Below are 20937 nucleotides of genomic sequence, written 5' to 3'. Positions count from 1 at the left end.
TTAGCGCCGTCAGCAGAATGGCCTCTGCTTGTTGAACCAAATCCAGAAGTAAAGTCATCAGCCAAATTGCATGGGAACGGATACTGAGGCTGAGCCACAGTCTAAGATGATATGGAGAATGTCTGGCTCCATTATAGAGAGGAACTGAAGGTAGCCAGCACTAGATACTTTGTGGCTTGGTGTCATCACAACTTGCTCATTAATCAGATCAAGATTACTGTCAGAAGATGTGTCAGAGTTGTCAAAGGTGCAGCCGTCATATACATTCATGTGACAGATGCTCTGACACTGATTTACAATACTGCTTAATATTTGTGGGAAAAAACCTCAGATAACTTGAATAATGGCTTTTGATATCATTCATTATACCAGTGATTTATTAGGAATACCTGCATAGATGCTGAACACAGTTAGTTCCAAACGCTTCTCAGGGAGGACCTTTCCCAGTAAAAGACACAATCAGCCTACACAGAATGATGTTTCATTTAGCTTTAAGAGGACTTTGAATACATTGTGTTAAAAACAACCAAGGATTAGTGGTGGAAGTGGTATTCAGATCCTTTACCAATTTAAAATTATAAGTGCTAATATGAAAAACCAGCCTGTAAGTAGTGAAGGCCCTGCAATAAAAATATTACACGAGAGAATTTTGCAACCATAATCTTATGTTTTCACATGATTAGGAAAAATTAAAGTAGTCAGTGTGACTGTTGGAGCATAACATATTAAATCATCATTTCAGTAAGTGGTATTTAAATGTTGTGGTTGATCTAAGTATTTTCTTTAACCAGCTATTTCAGAAATAAATACTGCATTGGCTCCTGACAATGTCTTGACTAAATGATAACTTCCTTCTGAAAAGCTATTTATAGATTATATGGATGTAAGTATAAGGTCAGATAGCATAAAGCATTAATGAAAGAAGCAACATAGATTAGTAACCCAGTGCAGATGCAATGCACATTAAAAATTCAGCTGCCTATTTCCTCCTTAAATACACCCAAGCTTTAAAACGCAGCTGGGGTGACGCAGAGGGAGGCTGCTGTCGATTAAGTACCATTGCATTTCCAATAGGGTTAGTGCGTAATGTTAAGTATAATTCTCCTTATGACTTCTGGCCCAGCCGTTTCTCATAACGTGTTTACACAGAAAGTATTAATCAGTCCCTGGGCACTTCCAGGAATCAGCCTGGTGGTATTCAGTCACTCAAATGCACCATTTCAGTACCATGGACAGCGTCCTGCAGCAGCTTGTATTGCCTCACAGTATGTGGGTTATAACTGCATTTACAATGGAGCTCATTCTCACACACTGGGGTTTGTGTACATGTGCATGGGCTACTTATGAGGACCCTCACAATATAAAGGTTTCACTTGCTTCTAACATATATTTATCCCACAACCCTTAAAAATGTAAAAAGTAATGACTTTCTTAAAAAAAAAAAGTACTTGGTCTGAACGACTGACTAAAAATGCTAGTTAAAATATATGAGAGCACACACACAAACACACACACGCACACACACGCACACACACACGTACAACAGCAAATACAACGTCATATTCCAGAAAGATAGCTAATGAATTCCTGGTTACATAGACCTACAAATCCATTTGTTACATTCGTAATGACTTAATCCTGAATTCTGATTACATTTCTTAAAAAAACCCAACCCTTTCTTTGTTCAAAAGCTTGCTTAAAATATTTGGTTGAGATTCTACAGTGGTAAGAGGATTCATTTCGATTTCCTCCTTGACAACAGTGCTTTTAATCATACCAATATAACATTCAACTCACGATGCACCCTTTGGACAAGCTCATGGGGTCGCAGTCTCACCAGAAGAGGGCATTCCGATTCTGCCTGACAAAGTTGCCTTGACAAGCAGACGTGATTAACAAGAGCGTCATGCTGCATTTCCATCCGAGCAACAACGAGAATCAAAGGAAGATTTGGACAAAAAGGTGCATATTTGGATATTTGACGATTGTGCGGGACTCGTTGACGGCGTTCCACGGAGACTTGTGGATAACCGACCGTTACTTTCCCGTGTGCGCCATGCGCGGATCACACTGAGCATCCTTGAGAAGAGAGACGCCAGGGTTTACTTGGGAGAGGAATCTAAAGGCTGCGTGACTCCTTTTGGAAAATTACGTCCGGATTTTTTTCCATTATCTTCACGTATTTGTGAAGTTTGTGAGAGGATTTTCGCGGAATCTCCACGAGCAGTGTAAGACTGACATGCATTACTTGGACGTGGCTTCGTTATTGTCTGCGCTTACTGCAGTACTCTTTTTGGCTGTAACTTGAAAAAAGGAGAACGATTCCTTTGGAGCGAGGAGATGGACAGGGAGTTCTGAAACCGGATTTTTTTTTATCCCTTAAATCGGGAGTTGGAAGTATATGACATTCGCCCCGGTTCGGTTGTATGGTTATAGATGCAGAACTAAACCGGATAGCACATCCAGGTCCGGGAGAGTAAAGGGCAGGTGCGCTTTAGAGTCGGCGGCTGCGCGGAGAGACCGGGCTAGTGGATTAGGACGGTACCTGTCTGTGGAACGCGCGTCATGCGGACTCGGATGTCGCGCACAAGAAGCCATTAAAACCTGTAGGCTGGAGCTGACAGATAAGCGGATATGGGTAAGTTCTGATTATGTTACCATCTTTTTGATAACGGTTATATTAAAATATACACCACTTATCCTTCCTTCTAATATTACACCATAAAATGCATTGTCTCTTCCGAGCAGAGCTTGGTTTGAGTCAGATGTTGCATCAAAAATGGTCGTCTTTTCAAATGCGCCGTTGTAACATCTAATGAGGGTTTTGGTGCCTTTTGTTAACTGATTCGGTGAGCTGGAGGAATGTGCTGTAGTCCGATAGACGCAGAGCTGCAACGTGTTTTCTTTTTCTCCTCCATTTCCTGACGGTACGTCTTATAAAAGACTTAGGATACTTCTTTTGTATGTTACAAAGCCGTGCGCATAAATGTAACATTTAAAATCAAAGCAAGTAAGCCTGCCTGTCTAAGAGGGGACCATCTATTTTTTCCTTGACTAGTTAGACTGCCTGCCTCAGTGACATGGACTGAAATGCTAATCACGGTGGCTGTTGGAAGCCAGTCAACTTTATAAAGCGTGGCCCTGCATAACCATTGATTGTCCTTAATCTGTACGCACGAAGCCTAATGTCCAGTTTCAGCTCAGTGCTAACGCCTCCCCAAAACTCTTGCGGGTTGAAAGCATCAGTCGTGCAGGTTTTGCATAGCAGACTGATTCTCATTCAGGAAAGCTGTCTTATTCTGCACCTGCTATCAAGAGGGACTCTCCAAATCGAGCATAAAAACTGTGCGTCAATCCATCAATTCACTCTGTATGTGTGTAACTGTGTGTATTTGTAGCCATTACGCCTCCTCCTTAGAATTGCATGATTTTATTACTTTTTGTGTGCGTGCATGTGTTCTCCTCATCGTATTTTCCAATTGAATATAATGATAATTTACCAGTTGTGTTTCCCTTATGCGTGCGCGCAGTTCCAAACTACTAACCCACCCCCCCATCACCCTCTTGGCCCCCTTTACTCTGTCCCTCTTGTGGTATTTAACTGTTAACTGTTTTGCTCACTTTCCCACATGATTTGAAATTATTTGTTCCTTTTCTCCATCTATTCTATTCTTTTGGTCTAATATTATTGTCTTAGGGAGCCTAATCTCCTCAGCCATTTCTAACAGGTATACAGATGGCCAAGTTCACTGGTGGTGCTGTGCCATTAATTGTGAGGCCGCATGATATATCGACCCACAGTGGGTTACTGCACCACATCAATATAAGCTACAACGGCACACAAAGCCATACAGTACAGGCTGTAGGAGCTCAGACGCAATTTATGTATGCTGCAAAGCGACCATGTATGGTTAATCAAAGAAGCCTGGTTTATGGGCCTGCTTCCTAATTTAATTTCAGAGCATGGCAGAAAATCCTGCATACTTGAGGTGCAGCTTTTTGACTGAGACACACACGCACATCCAGGTGCACACACGTGCCTAAAAGCACATTGGTATCCAGGTGCACAAACCCAAAATTGCAACTTTTCTAAACCATATAGCCGCATGCTGTTGCCCACAATTATTTGATGATTACATGGAGCTATAGTCTCAGTTATCCACCAGTGTGACTGACTGTGATGCTCTTCATTAACAGCATGCAATGCACTTATGTTTCATGGACCATATCATTAGAGATCTGCTTTGCAGGATGAGAACGGAAGGATAGGGGTAGTAAAATGCCACAGCCAAATATGCAGTTCCAGAGCTTTAAGATAAATCAAGAGACCCCGATAACATTTCACACACATTTTCTACATATGAAACATTTGACTGTGGGAAAAAAGCATGGTCACTTCAAAATCATAAAAGGAGTGAGGAATGTTACTTTAAATCAGTGAGTGACAAGTCGTATTAGCTTGTCTACAAGTTTACACCAGATCCGTATTGGTAACAGATGACCTTTTGCTTTTGGCCCCATAGCATCCGATAAGCAGCATTATTGAAATGTCAGGTGAAGCAGGTGAAGGAAGTAGATAAATAGGCCTTTTGAAGGAAATATCTGTGCAGTCGTTATTTAGATTTTCCTTATTTTGAAAGAACAAAATCAATAGCTTGAAGTGAACTTTGGGCCCAGCGTCCTTTATCCACATTATCCCTGCTTATCCTGTTAGGGTTTGTAGGGGCTAGAAGTATTAAGCTACAAACTGGGCCCTGCTCTGGAAAGGCATGCTAGTAACACTTGCTGTACAAAAATAATTTAATGTTCAGTATTGTTGCTCACACAATAACAGAAAATAAGGCAAAAGTAGGAAGTCACAGACTGAAAGTTAGCTTAATGTAGTACCTCTTTACTTGTAAGTATACTAACTGACATAATGCCTTTCTGATCTTCTAATATAATCTTAAAGGAGAAGTTTGGTATTTTTAAACATGGGCCCAATTTTTACAAATTTGGGTGTCAAAATGACTCACAGGAACAAACATTTTTGGAATCGGTACAGTAGCCGTGATTCGGCAGCAATGGCCACAACAAAATCCCCTGGGGCCCACTGCACCTGATCAAAGTACGTCCACTAAAAGTGCTTGTTTTTACCACTGACAGGCTCAGATTGTTACTCCAGGGGTCCGTTTCACAAAGCAGGTTTATTGAAAACTCTGAGTCTGTTAACCCTGAAATGAGGGAAACTCAGAGTTTTCCGTTTCACAAAGGGAGGTAACTTAAGCTCTCGGTCAGTTACTGTAGTAACAGACTCTATGAACCTAACCTGGTCGCGAGCAGGTTTTCTTCAGGAAACTCAGAGTTTCGCTCCGTCTCCTCCCTCTAGAATATAAAACCCTCATTCGGCTTCCTCATTCATTCAGCCTGTCTCACGTGTGTGTTTGAGCGGTTACCGAATTATTTTTTTAAACTAACACATTCAGTTTAATCAACATGAATTATAATGTATGTGAAGTCAGCATCATGTTAGGGATAAAGCTAATGCACATTAAAACAGCCACTGAATGATATTTCATTAGTTTAATATTTAAAATATGATTGAAGTGCTTCCATGTATGTTTTTTTCTCCCGCTGGATTGCTCCTAAATTTTAGCTTCCGGTCGTGATTAAGTATTAAATAAATAGACCAGTTCAAACTTGCGCATTTACTCGAGCAGCAGTTTCTTCCCACGCCGCTTCTCTCTCTTTTGCAGCTGCAGCCGTGTTACTTTATTTTTCTAAAAACATGCTCGTTTTCGCTGAACGTCCGCATGAGGATTTCGAGCTCCACTGGTGTGACGTAGGAGGACCTCTTTTTGTGTACCGTTGCCATGGTGAATCGTGGTGTCGGGGCTCCATTAATGCTGGCTTTTTACAGTCAGTGTGCACGCACTTAACTCTGGCTGAACCTACTCAGAGTTGATTGAACTAACTCTGATCAGCTGTTCTGGAACCGAAAACTCAGAGTTTCCTATCTCAGAGTAGATCAACTCAGAGTTCAGGGTTAGACTCAGAGTTTGTTGAACCTTCTTTGTGAAACGGACCCCAGGTGTGCAACAAAATTATGGAAATAATCCCTACAAGATCATCCTTTTTTTAAAGAGTAAGATCCTTTTTGTGTAACCAGAAACAGAAGTCTTGCTCAAGGAGAAGTCTCGCTCTGAAATCACGTGGCTGGTGAGATCTTAATTGAACCGGACGTGAGTTAGAGTTGGAGAGAGGATTTGTTTACGTAGAGGACTGCCAGCAAGAATATTTTTCAAAGCCATGACTGTATATTTACCGGATTTCGACGATGAAGATGACGCATTTGGCAACTGGCAGAAGAGGATAAAACGAATACACCAACACAACAATCTCTACCAAATCCTCTCTGCAACTAAAACTTACGATTCCACCGTCCTGTTCAGGTAACATCTCACTACCTGCAAGATTTCAGAGCGAGACTTCTGTTTCTGGTTACACAAAAAGGATCTTACTCTTTAAAAAAGGATGATCTTTGTAGTAATGTTGATAGGGTGCAGTTGCCCCAGGGGATTATGTTGCAGCCATTACGGCCGTATCGCGGCTACGGCGAAGGCCATCTACTGGACCGATTCCAAAAGTTTTGTTATTTCAACACCCAAATTTGTAAAAGAAAATTAAATAAAATAGGGCCTAGGTTTAAAAATACAAAAATTCTCCTTTAAGATCACAAATAACCCATATCTGACTTAACTTTATTCTAACCACAACCCTAAATACAAGTTCTAACCGTCAAACAGCTCTATGTTGAAGTGTAAAGTTGTCAGACTACTTTTCCTTTCTCTCAAGATGAAACTCACAAAGAGAAATACTAGAGCTTCCCCCTGACATACAACATAATGCCCTTCTACTTTCAGAACTGCTGGTGCTTTTTGGCAGTTTGCTCACAGACAAACAATTACACCACTGTGGATTCAAAGTGTCAACATGGCCAGTATACTGGTCTTTTGCTAAGTTATTATAGGATGACATGATATAAGAAACAGAGCACAACCAAAAAATGTGACATTTGAGGTCACAAACCAGTTTGTATCGGCCCTCGTGCCTCAGGAAAGCATAGCAATGTTTTCATGACAAATAACGATGAACAGGAGAAAAGCTGCTTAGTGGTTACTCTTTACTTACTTGCATATTTACCCTTTTTACCAATACACTTGCATGCTTAACTTCAGTCTCACAACTTCTGCAGAATCATAAATGTGTTTGTGATCTCACAGGAACAATGATGAAATGTACTGTAATGAACTCAGGGCCAGAGACGTACTCCACTGCGGTTACAGTGAAGGGTGAATGCTGATTGGTTATTCTCCAACACTCCACCTGCGCTGCATAGTTTCCACCAAGGGAAATCAGAAATTAGACATGGGTCAAACAGAAACCAGTCAATATATGTATGTATGTGTCTGTGCGTACACGGTATACATGACCATACTCATTTATTCTACCTAATCAGTGCTACAAAAACAAGAAGGCCAAATCAGGACACAATGTTTTCCAACCACTGTTGAAATGGGTCTGACTTGGCAGGCCTTGCTATCATCTCAAAGATAATTGGAGACTAATAGGATGGCTGAGGCTGGTCTGGGGACGTCCTTCCCTGTGTGTTCGGCTGCCGTCCAGCCTCTATGTGCAGTCAAGGCTGTGGCTGGTAGCAGTTTTGTCAATGACAGGCAGCAAATAGCAATGAGCCACTTGTGTGCACTCAAAGTGCACCAGTTAGCGAGTCCATTTGCCAAGTTATTAAGCTACATTTGGTTTTATTTTAGGTCAGCAGTAAAGTGCACTTACTCCCTCTATGTGTTAGGGTTGAGAGGCAGAAATAGCGGTCTTCTCGTGCTGAGGACAGCAGTGCTGTCTGCTATATAACTAAACATTACGAATATTCCTTCAGACAAACTTTAGCTCTGACTTATCCATCCATCTTCGATTGAGACAGAAAACTGCAGAGCGTGACAAAGAAAGATGAGAGGCATGGTTCTATATATTACCACATACAGCACTAGAAAAGAAAGCAAAAAAATGTTCATCCTAAAAGTTGGAACTGAAGGCAAACTAGAAAGAAGAAAAGACCGTGGGGAGCAAAAATGGAAATCATGAAGGGAAGTGAAGAGGCTGAGGAGATAGTTTTGACCACATGCATAAAAATAGACTGCTCATTATAAAAACATCCTGATGGCTGCAGGGTTCAAGGACATGCATAACTAGCATATTTTCAATAGGAGCGAAGATAAAACGAAGGAATTGTTCGTCTTAGTAGATACCGTGTAAGAGCAGTTATAGTGAGAGGTACATCAGGTAAGAGGTAATAGCGACACAAACCCCATGAGTGACACCTCAGAGGGTGACTTGTGCTCCTTTGTGAATAAGATTAGAGGAGCAGTGGGGAAGGAGATGGCTTACAGAGGCATTAGCGCACCCAGTGCTCATTAAACCACATACAGTGTCAGTAAGGGGAGAGAGGTGTCTTGTGAGGCAGGCTCAATCTGAAAGAGATGGTGAAGTCACTAATAAAGCAACTCTATTATGCACATGGGAAATAAAAGCAATAGGGGGCTGTTTGTACATCCTCCAGGGAATCAAGTCAGACACCAAATTTAGAAAACGTGTTTATGTTTATCAGCCCACACACTCTATTCTCCAGTCAAACGTTGTGTCTAATAAAACTCCTTTAAATGCACATTACACATGGGCATTGTTCTATATCAGTATTCGTCTCCTGTCTCTACCTTATTTGTGAGACTTTAAGGCACAGTGTTGTTGGCAAATTTGCTGCACTCACAAATACTGCATCCTGTGATCACCATCTTTCTCTCTACAATATTTTATGTGAGAGTATCACAATCATTGGATCCAAGAAGAAGAAATGATTGATGTATCTGCTGTTGTAATCAATAGCCAGCACAGATTATCTGTACAGTTGCATGGTTCCTTCCATCTGTAAGGAATGATGAAAGATTTCTCTCAAAACAAACAGCAAGTGTATCTCTCATTCACACTCATAGACACGCACAAGCACACACATACAATACCCATATGGGATCAGCAGATGCTTGGCAAAGAGCGAAATGGCTATGTTAGATAGCATATGTTGTATGATGCCTCTCCGCCACTCTATGTCAGGAAATTATTTATGACAAATTCAAATGACAAAAAGATTACGGAAAAGACTAGAATATTAAAATCATGCGTATTGCCTCAACTCCACCATAAGTATCCTTGAAGCCCTGAGATTCCATGTTTTAGCTCAAGTTCATCATCAGTCTAACACATCTATATACAACACATCTATTTTAGTAAGTTGGTGAATTCAGCATGAAGCCTGCCAACACATCATACATTTAGTAAGCTAATTAAAGTGTGGGCTCTTTATTTCCTGACATATTCATCTTATCTCCCTGCGATAATGGCAATAAAGCCCATTCTTAATTATATTGCCTTGAGAAACACACATAAGTAGTGAATCCCCATACCACCTCCTCAAGGGGAAATCAATGTATCTTAATGACAGATCATTAGTGGCTCTGTAAAGGGGAACGATTTTAATGGAAACAACTCTGTCTCACCTCAGAACAAGGAGTGATATCACAGGAAGCTAGCGACCACTTTTCCTCAGTTTTAAACTAAAAGAAAGTGAAAGAAAGCATCTACAGTCAAATTATCAGAAATGTAGACGGATATGCAGTCGGATATTCCCCACAGACATATCATGATTTTGCATGCAGGTAGTTTCTTCCTGTAGAAGAGATCTCTTATGTAATTCCATAGGGTCTATAGTGTGTTTTTTTATTTGAACATGTGGAAAGCAGAAGCAGTGATTCATGCTGAGCCTTGTACTGCTCAGATTTGGTTAAAAATGAAATGGCTGAAGTCTAAATTGAAATGCCTCAGGGATTGTACACACAACCATCAGCTCTTGAATGTTAATTTGCTCTGTACAGACTGCCTTTCATGACTTATCTGCCTCCGCCATTGGTGCAATGGAGGCTTATGGGATGACTGAATACAAATACAGATAGAGATATGATTGAGCAAATTGCAAGTTGCTTTGCTTCAGCAGTGGTTGTCAGTGTGTATTCATTGTAAACATACAGCACAAATGATATCAATCCAAAGAGCTAAGACCATGTAATTTGGGAAAATTAGTCTACACAATGTAAACATTGCTTTACATCTGAATATGAAAAGTTTGTGTGAGTCATATATCAAAACAAGCAATATTCACAAGTAAATAACCTAGTCAGGGTTTCTTTAAAATTAATCAATTAAAATGTATTTTAGAGTTTAAATTCATGACTTGCTGCTCAACAGCACCAATCCAACTCATCACTGCAATGTTTGAGGTCGCTAAAAACTAATCTTAATGTTAATTCTCTTTAGAGTCACAGGTAAACTCTTCAGAGGTAGCAATTTTTAAACTTTACCTGTGAGTCTAAAGAGATTAGATTATTTTTTAGCGACCTCAAACATTGCAGTGATGAGTTGGATTAGTGATGTTGTGCAGCAAGTCATGAATTCAACCTCCAAGTTTTGAACATGACACAATGTTCTCCTTATTGTCACTTTCATTTGGAACAAATTGGTGTCAGTAAAGCTGACAAATACATACCATCTGTTCTGCAATTATTAAAATTGATGTGAAAAATATGCAATGCATTTTCTGAATCTTTACTTCTTTACCTACTTCACAATTTCCTTTCCATCTATTGACATCACAATGTAATTCTACTGTGTATGGATTCAGAATATCCATTCCGCATTTGTTAACCGAAGAAAAAATATAAATTAGGGGTTTGTTGAGTTATTTCTTAGCTGATCTTCTTAACTTTCCTTTCCTTTCTTTTAGGCTCTGCTCTGCGGCGTCGCTGGCTAGTGGTCCAACTCCTGATGCAGGTGTGGCTGGCGGCAAATCCATCATTGAGTGAGCGCCCATGCCCCAAGAGCTGTCGCTGTGATGGAAAAATTGTCTACTGTGAGTCAAGCGCCTTTCGCGATGTTCCCAAGAATCTTTCCGGAGGTTGTGAAGGCCTGTCTTTGCGGTACAACAGCCTTGCTAGTCTTCGAGCAGGCCAGTTTGTTGGCCTCAACCATCTTATCTGGCTCTACTTGGACCACAACTACATTGCCTCTGTGGATGGAATGGCTTTCCAGGGGGTCCGAAGGCTCAAAGAGTTGATCCTGAGTTCCAATAAGATCACCTCGCTCCACAACACCACATTCCACCCTGTCCCTAATTTGCGTAATCTGGACCTGTCGTACAACAAACTGCAAGCCTTGCAGCCTGGGCAGTTCCAGGGCCTACGGAAGCTACTTAGCCTTCACATACGCTCAAACTCTCTAAAAATCGTCCCAATGCGCCTGTTCCAAGATTGTAGAAATCTTGAATTTCTGGATCTTGGTTACAACCGACTGCGCAGTATCACTCGGAATGCATTTTCAGGCCTAGTCAAGCTCACTGAGCTGCATCTGGAGCATAACCAGTTCTCAAAGATTAATTTCTCCCACTTCCCTCGCCTCTACAATCTGCGAGCACTTTACTTGCAGTGGAATCGCATTCGCTCAATGAGCCAGGGTCTGACCTGGACTTGGGCCTCCATCCAGAAACTGGACCTGTCTGGAAATGATCTGACGGAAGTTGATGCTGTAGTTTACCAATGCTTACCCAACCTGCAGACCCTCAATCTAGACTCCAACAAGCTGACCAATGTCTCACAAGAGGTGGTTGATGCCTGGATCTCCTTAACTACAATTAGCTTAGCTGGGAATGTATGGGACTGTGGCCCTGCCATCTGTCCACTGGTGGGCTGGCTGAGAAACTTCAGAGGGGCAAAGGAGACGACCATGATCTGTGCATCCCCCAAGAAAGCCCAGGGGGAGAAAGTTTTGGATGCTGTCGAAGCTTTCGGTGTTTGTCAATCAAATGCAGCGACAACACTCACTGTGAGTATTCCTCCAACACTTTCCAGTGGTCCTGTGCAGACTGAACTTAACCCAGCCATTCTGGCTTCACCTACTGGGTCTGGAAAGAGAGGGGAAGGATCTATCAGAGGCCCAACATCAGCTGTTACCCCACCTGTGGCACTTCCCCCAGAACAAGACTTAGAGCCCGTTTCCTTCCATAAGATTGTGGCTGGGAGCGTTGCCCTTTTCCTATCTGTTGCGATGATCCTATTGGTAATCTACGTTTCTTGGAAGCGCTACCCTAGCAGTGTCAAGCAGCTGCAGGAGCATTCGGCAGCAGCCCGCAAACGCCGCAAGAAAGCTAGAGAGACGGAGCGCACCCTGAGCTCTCCGCTGCAGGAGTACTATGTGGACTACAAGCCCACCAATTCCGAGGCCATGGATGTGCTTGTCAATGGGACCGGACCCTGCACCTATACCATCTCAGGCTCCCGAGAATGCGAGGTATGACCCACACCACCGCCACTTCTCCTAAACAAAACTCTGTCCACAGCGAGAGGACAAGAGGTAATTATTTACACTGCTTTGATAGATGATAAGACTGCCACTTGATTACTTAGTCTTACGCAGCAGGTTGGGTAAATACTGTGTACCCATGGATAGTTATTGAATCAAGAAGAGGTGGTTTTAGACTCCTTATGTGTAAAACAAGACAGTCTTGTTTTCAGATGGGTGTTTGTATTTTCACTTAAACCCTTTTCTGCTAAGATGCAAATGTTTGTTTTGTGCAGAATTGTACAGAAATATGGATAAATGAGTCTGATTACATTTCCTATTCTACATAATCTTGAGCCTAAGCTATGTTGTTTATGATAGAGGCATTTGTGCTTGCTAAGGTAGGTTTGATTTTTTTTGCTTGCATAACACAGGGTTTGTGCCTTGTGTGTTTGCTCTGCTGCTATTCACTTTTTGATGAGCAGTATTGTGCAGGGAGAACGGCTGAATGGTTGGAAGACCCACTTCTGGACACTGGATGTGAATGCTAATGGAGTCTCTTGTTACTGAACAGAGCTTCCTCTCCTGATGACTTCACACTTTTTTAAAATACAGCTGTTACTTGAGGTATTTGTTGGAAAACACCTAATGCTCATTGTCCCCCAACGGCCTACCCTTTCGGATTTTTCCCTCTTCCTATGCACAATGACTCGCTGAAGTTCCTCACTTGTTTACTCACGGCTTAATTGATTGGCCACACATAAACCGAAACGATACATTCACTGGCTATCCACCCATTAACTTACACAGGCATAGAAAAAAATACACATTTTGTGAAACACACACTCACCCAGAAAGAAGTACTGTTTGATAGTCCCAAAAGGAGTGGGAATCCTTTGAAATGCTTCATACACAGGCAAGTGAATTTCTTCAAAACAGCATTTACAGACTACAGCAATGTGGGAATATGACTTTTTTCTTTGTGCTTTCAGCTGCTACACTCTTGTGTACCTGACATGCTGTACCGTTCTTGGATATACATTTGATTCTGTTGCTGAGTTTCTGCAATTTTCCCAAGGTACAGCTAACGCAAGGACTCTGTAGAAATGTATTCCTTATCACTTATTAATTGGCCCTGTTATAACAATGGGCTAAGGAATGGCTAAGCCCACCTGGATGATCAGGTAGCCCAACCTCTGAAGCTGTAATCCAAAAGGAATTAGATACATTTGGATAAGCTCTCTATATATTTTCACATTTCCAGCCCACTCATTTTGAGTCTAGTTCCTGGATCTTCTCAGCATTTCCATGGCATGAATTTCTGGCAGGTTTCCTCTGGAGGAATGACTGTAAATGCAGAGGTTGAAACAGCGAGCAGGAGGAGTAGGAGGGCTTGATCCTCCACATTCTTTTCCATTTCTGTTACTGACCGTCTGGCTTTCCAGGAGGCAGGTCACCTGATGTAAATGCTCACAGGTTGCTCTCACTGGTTTGATTGTAAAGAGGGACTACAAATCACAGCTGCCATTTTGTTGTTGTTTGCTGTGTGCACCTTCATATAAGCTCTGAGAGCCTCCTTTTAGCCTACAGTTATGCATAACGTTTAGTATGAATTCTTCAATGTAAAACTCCATAGAAAGTGATACTAGATAGATGGAGTGGAAAAATAGAGGATGCTGCAGTTTTCAATTGTCAGTAGCTGTTTTTCATTCTGCGCATTTCCATCTTTCAATTTGAATAATGTGGTTTTCAAGTGACCTCATCTTGACACATATTTTGTAGCTTCAAAACAACATGCTATGTTCTCTTCAAGCCCACAGAATATGTGCTATTTCATCTCATTGAAACATTAAGCACAGTGTGATCTCATACCTGCAATATGCAGAGCGGCTGGATATGACATATTATATATTATATTACATATTGTATAATCAAAAACAAGAACATCACAAATATCTCTATATAAATACTGTTCAGAGTTTCATGCAGTGCTTACAAAAAAATAACTAGGCTTCACAGAAGTAATATTTGTTTTAGGGGACTTCATAAGCTTGTACAGGTGTTCATGTTCTTGTGGTTGCCCCCTGTAATTAGAATAATTAGCTTGTTAATTTGCAAAGCACACAGCAGGAGACAGCTGCCCACTGGATTTATATCATTGTGAAAAGGGTGTTATGATAGCGATGAAGATGTACTTTAAAAAGAGGCTGTGGATCCACAAATGGATATTTACACTTAATCATTAAAAAAATAAAAAAATAAAGAATGTAAAAACTTTAACAAACATTTAACAGGGTTGTTTGTAATTAAAACATTTTAGTTTTTTCTTACATAATTCAAAAGAAGCTATGCAACATTTTAAATGCCACCAGTGTTTGTTAGAGAAATTACTTCAAGCAATAATATATTATTATGCAAACAATGACTGGCAGAGGATCAGGAGGTGAAGGCAAGCGGAAAAGTGCATTGGTACCTTCCAGTGTGTCACATTACAAGGAATAAAATGGCTGTTTGTCATTCCAACGCTCCTTTTCAGCTCAAATGTCCAGTTAATTCAGACTGTTGTTAGAGTCATATTGCACGGTCGAGGGAGGCCCTGAAAGTGACGTTCTATAGAAAAGGTTCTGTCGACTTCTCCTCTAAGGCACGCCATACTAAATAACTCAAAGCCTCTTCATCAGTGTAAGCTAGAAGTGGGCCTGCTGTTTACCATTGAAATCATTGCATCTATCATTACCCTTTTATCTTGACTTGATTGCACTTGGCAATTTGGCTGACTCTTTTATCCTGTGAGCCGAATAAAAGAGAAATTAACCCATGCTAAGAGGGGCAAGGGCCAAATCAACATTACAGAGCCAGCAGAGTGTAGCAACTCGGGGAAAAAAAACACTACTAGAAATATTTGTGATTCATCAACAAGCAAGCACATGAAGGAATTGTAAATAAAGAAATAACAGCCAGACAGAAGGCAAAGAGTTTCTTTTCTTTTATAATTGTAATTACTAGAGCAACGGTAATCAAAGCATCATTAGTAAAAGAAAAGCTAATGTGTAATATGCCAGCACTCTGGATGTCCATTTTTTATATAACATGCTGTAACAGAAAATGTATTGATTTGCAGAATGTCATATATTTTAATGCAGTTCTATTTTTTTCCACAATTTTAGATTACTATGGTGGGATCAAGGGAATATGAGAAGTACAATAGTGGCTGTACACTTAGTTAATGCTTACTGTGTCTCTCATTAACCCATGACCCCTGTAAGTGATTGCTTTTGTCAACAGTGTAATATTTTGACCTCAGCACCACTTTTATATATAACTATATTATTAGTCCATATTAGACAAAAAAACAAAACAATTTCTGTAAGCACACTTAAGGAAAACTGAGAGAATCCCCCTCTGCTAATTCCTGTCACATTTGCAGTTTCGTTCAACAAGCTTCCTTTTTATCTCCACACCATCCTCCATTTTGTTTCGTGAGATATCCTCGGAAATGCATACTCTCCATCCTTATCTGTGCTTCTGTCCCATCTTAAAACATTGTAGAGGGGAGACAGGAACTATCAGTCAGCAGTCCGGAAAGTCCTGAGTTCATCTCAGAGTGTGCTCCGATCTTGTTTCTACATTTTGTTGCTCTCTCGTGGACATAAATCACCTGACAGAAGCCAGCAGCACCTGCTGCACTCTCTAGCCTCGCTGCCTCTCCTCGGGCTGGAGGCTATAGCGGCTCAGGTCTGTTCATCTCTCCTGAGTGGGAATTGCTTATTCCTCCTGTGTCACTCTTACCATTTCTTTCCCTTTCGAATTCTGTACCATCACTATAACTCACCCCGGACCTCTTCACATGATTGTCCTTTATCAGCCCCCGGGGCCTCCTGCCATGAATGTGAGTTTGGCAGCCTTTTTAGTGGATTGCCTGAAGATGGTGCAGTCCTCATTTTCCTACGTCACTTCAACCCTCCCACAGAGAGGATTGTATCTGTCATTTCATTTCTATCTTACTTTTGATCTTTTCCTATCTACCTGTACTCCTAACGTGGGCAGTGACTTGACCTGAGCTTGAGTCTTTTGCCTTGGCCACCTTATCATGTATCAGAACATCACTACACATCCTACACCATCTTTTTTTCCCTACATATCTTGTTACCAGGAAATACCCAGCTGCAACATTTGTGGATTTCTAACAGCTGTTCCTCAACAGTTCCCCTTTTCCTCTAATCAAATATTAATACAATTTCTGTGTGTCTAGAAACTGTAGCATTATAATGTGACCTAAATCACCTTAGATCCAGGTTGGTTCTTTTGTTGTATCCTGCCACTTTGCTTTTGAAACTAATTGAACTGTTTGGTCACCATTTTTGTCATTTTAGCTGATGAAAAGTGGATATGTGACATCTGCTCTGCCAACCACCAAGTAGTGCTTCACTAATTTACAGATTTTCCTGTAGGCTGAAGGCTGTATGTTGTTCAATTAAGATTTGCTTGTCCTATATGCATATTTGACAAATTTATTTCAACACCAAATCCTTGTTACCCCAGTAGCAGCTGGGCTAAAACACACTCCAGCCCCTGCTGAAGAGTGTCAGACAAACACCAATTTTTAACAAGAAACAAACTTAATCACTGTTTTTACCCTCTTTAATTACCAGGTTCGTTGGTTTGGCAGAAGATTGGACGTCCACAGATAATTCGGCTTCCAAACCTTGTGAATAATAAATACATGAGGGTCACTTTGAGACTTGGCTTCTAAAGTCGACAGCCTTTAATGCTGTTGCTCCAGCAGCACTCTGTGTACAAAGACACTGGTAAAAACCAAAAGTGCAGACATTCAAACACAAAATGTGATTACATTTGGAGTCTTCTCGGCTAATGATTTAGATCATCTGGAGTTTCTTATCGTCTCACCCAACTTGTCCTGATAAGCCCTGCCATATGTCTGCCAGCAGGACTTTCTTATGCCCTTTTTACTCTATTCATCTCGTTTTCTGATCATGCTGCTAACCTTCTGCAATCCATAATCATCGCCTTATCAAATGTCACGTTGCTTATAGCTGTTGTTGAATTAATCTTCCTGTTTTTAAGAAATTTAATTTGCTGCTGAAAATTAGTCACCTACGTCTCCTGAATGCACAGCTTTTTTTTAGATTAGATGATATAGAACTTTATTAACAAGAAGGAAATTTGAATGCCAGATTGCTCCAAATAACTGTACAATATTGGAGTAATACAAAATCATTATTAAACTTATATACAAAAGTAAGCTGAGTAGAAAGTAGTAATGGCAATTACATTGGCACTCATATTTGCAGTGATAATAAAAAGCAATAAAAACATTTTTTCTTGCAAGAGATGATGACTTCAAATATAGCGCATGATACAGACCATAATTGTACATGACAATTATGAAAAGTTACATTGCAAGAGATAGCTAAAGACTTATGGCCTAATATAGAAAAGTGTTATTGGACATGATGTCAGAAGTGACCTTATAGCCGTTATACAGTTTGTTGCCGTTATGTGGTCTCAGTGGAACTCTAGTGTGGTGTGCAGGGGATGATGTGTGTTAATGATACTAAGGTGTTTCCTCAGCATCCTTCTCTCAGACAATTCCACTAGAGACTCCACTCCAAGGACGAAGCAGTCTTCCTGATGAGCTTACTGAGCCTGTTAACGTTATTTCCCTTCAGCCTGCTGCTCCAGCACCCCACAGCGTAGAATACAACGCTGTCCAGTGCCGAATGACAGAACATCTGCAGCATGGTTCTGCAGACATTGTACACAGCATCAGTGTTTTTAGTCCAGTCCAGTTTATTATTGTCACATGGTCCACGATGTCCACCTCTGTTCATGATGTCAAACAGACAGGACCTTTGACTCCAACACCAGCTCCTTTGTATTTTGACGATGAGTCACAGGTGGTTTAGTCCACACCACTCCATAAACCTGTCAACCACACTCCTGTACTTGGCCTCTTGATCCCTGCTTGATACAGCTCACAATGGCAGAGTCATGTGAAAACTTCTGCAGGTCGACTGTGAGTGGAATCTGAAGTCTGAGGTGTAGAGAATGAAGAGCAAGGGTGCCCGCATGCTGCTCACTATGCTGTCTTGCACATCTGACACCCAACCAGGTTTCTGATAAAGAGCCTTACAAGTCTTAAAGAGCAGCATCCTGAAGTAGTTGTAATTACTGGCACAATAAAAACTCATTAAAGTGTAGAGAGACATTATTTACAGCTGCCTGCTACTTAAATACAGAAATTATTAAGTTTGAAATATTTCTTGTTAGACTTTCTGCCCCCTGGCCTTGCTTTTGTTTGATTCCACTACATTACTGGGATGTCACTCATTTCAAATCAATATTTGAAGTAAATAAAATAGATTAATTATTGATGAAAATAATTACTAGTTTTGGTATTTATACATTCATTTCACAATACAAAATAATTTTGTTCTCACACTGCATATTTCTTCTATGCTGATGACATTGAACTTTATTTGTATTCCACCTTTGTAATATGAAATTAACTTAACTTGGCAAAAAAAAAAAAAAAAATTGGAAGGTATAATCCCGAACTTTTCATTTAAATAGATGTCTTTTAAGTCACGATAACCGAATGACATAACACAATGATGAGCCTATGGTCCACTGATGAAAGCCTTTGCATTTGCAGTATATCCTATTTATATGGACTGGGTGTCTGTAAACAAATAAAGAAAAGATCGATGACTACAGATCGATGACCAAAAAAAAAGTTAAAATCCAAAGAAAAACAAACAAATTTGACGCTCAGATGAAGGCAAACAGTGTACAATTAAAAGCGAGGAAAATCAAGAGTTGGAACCATGACAAAGGGAGCCGTAAACGTCTGGTTAAATTGGGAAGTGCGTTCCCATAATGCCAGTGGGTGCCGCTGAAGGGCACAAAACTGAAATATTCGAGATTGTATCTTTAAGGACAAGAATTCCTGAAAAACAGGATTGATTGTTTGGTAGGACAATGGTAAGCTCCAACTTACACCATTTTTGCATCAGTATAATGTCAAGCTCCTTTTATCTTTTTAACTTTTAGCGGACAGTAATTATTTGCACATGCACACAAAGTCTTGTAGAATATTTATAAGTATTGAGAATATAAGTTTGAGAAGTTGAACACAATGAGGGTGTTGTAAGGACAGTCTCAAATTGCACGTTAAGTATAATTTAGCTCATGTCTATTTTTGCTGTTTTGTCAAAGATTAAGATGGAAAAATAGTTCTAGGGTTTGTTGGTGCAAGCTTTTCCATTTGGCATTGAGTATGTAAATTAATGTTTTAGACCAAGGGCATGATTTAAAACGTTAAAAAGTTAACATTTTTGAAAAATGTAACAACTTGAAACTATTATATTTGTTTGGCATCATTGTCTAGTTGGAACTATTTCTTAAGGTGTGAGGCAGTTCCCTAATTCGTGTCTCTCTCCCTCTCTCTCCAGTCCAAGGTCAATGTGTCACATTGTTAATTGCTCAGAAAAAATCAACACAAACACCGGGAGGCTAGCCAAGGGCAAGTAAGCTATCTGTAATTCAGTGGGGAGGCTGAACTTCTTGATGCTTGTGTCTTCAGTCGACAATTAGCCATGTGGGAGACTTCAAACATGCACTGCGCGTGAGAGAACATCTCTCTCATCCGCTAATCCTGTCTGTTTCACACTCTGGTTCCATGCCGCTGCTTTCTGCACCGCCGTTTGATCCATGCTTAATGAGGGTGTTAGATCACCAATATAGCAATTACATTACCTGGAAAATACTTTTTTTTCTTCCCCCCCTGGTTTTCACAATGCAGCCCAAGTGCATCATTAATGCTAAGCTTCCTGATGCACTGCCTCTGTTATCTGTTCTACTCGTTGGTGATACTCATCTTAAAATCTTTTACCATTCAAAGCTGATGTACTTACTTTGTTCCTACCAGCTCAGCAATTATTACTATTTTCCCCTCACTGGTCTGTTCACTTACAAAGCAATTTCTCAAAGCTGTGCATGATTTGTTTTGCACAGGTTTCTTGCCCTTTCTTTTAACTCTCACTTGCTTCACTACCAGCGGCTTCTAGTACAGTTGCTTTACACAGCCCATTCTATTCAGCCCACATATGGGTAAGATACTAAGATGACATATTGGACGTGCATATGAAAGACAAACAATAAAAACAATAAATGCCTGATTTTATGAATTGGGTGTAATAAAAAAAAGCCCAGTTATCTGACACAGAACAAATGCTAAAGGGGTAACATCACATTAGAGCCACAGCTCACTCGCCCCGGAGTGATTGGTGTTCGGCTGTATTTTTGACACAGCATTTAGTTACAGCAGCAGCGACATCAAAAATGTCCCCAAACTAACATTTATAATACAAAACTCTCCCTGTCAGAGAAAATGTGCAGCATTCACCGAGTTTATAGCTCCAAAAACATAAATGTGCATTAAGCATTTTCAACCCTTTTTAAGCAGGAAAGCAATCA

General features: G+C 40.5%; 1 protein-coding gene across 1 annotated transcript in view; it reads left to right on the top strand.

Annotated features, from left to right (window-relative positions):
* Positions 1 to 2592: 2592 nt before the first annotated feature.
* LOC138605060 (leucine-rich repeat transmembrane neuronal protein 4) overlaps positions 2593 to 20937 on the top strand; it is a 109003-nt gene continuing 90658 nt past the window's right edge. Inside the window, exons 1-2 of the mRNA XM_069677137.1 lie at positions 2593 to 2638; positions 10889 to 12447. Coding sequence (XP_069533238.1) covers positions 2635 to 2638; positions 10889 to 12447 — 1563 coding nt within the window. The 5' untranslated portion in view covers positions 2593 to 2634. The remainder of the gene's footprint in view (positions 2639 to 10888; positions 12448 to 20937) is intronic.

The sequence above is a fragment of the Semicossyphus pulcher genome, unplaced genomic scaffold, assembly GCF_022749685.1.
Source record: "Semicossyphus pulcher isolate SPU_LCO1_2020_fin unplaced genomic scaffold, fSemPul1.0.p SCAF_28, whole genome shotgun sequence".
Classification (NCBI taxonomy): domain Eukaryota; kingdom Metazoa; phylum Chordata; class Actinopteri; order Labriformes; family Labridae; genus Semicossyphus; species Semicossyphus pulcher.
This window is presented reverse-complemented; position numbering and strand designations above follow the sequence as displayed.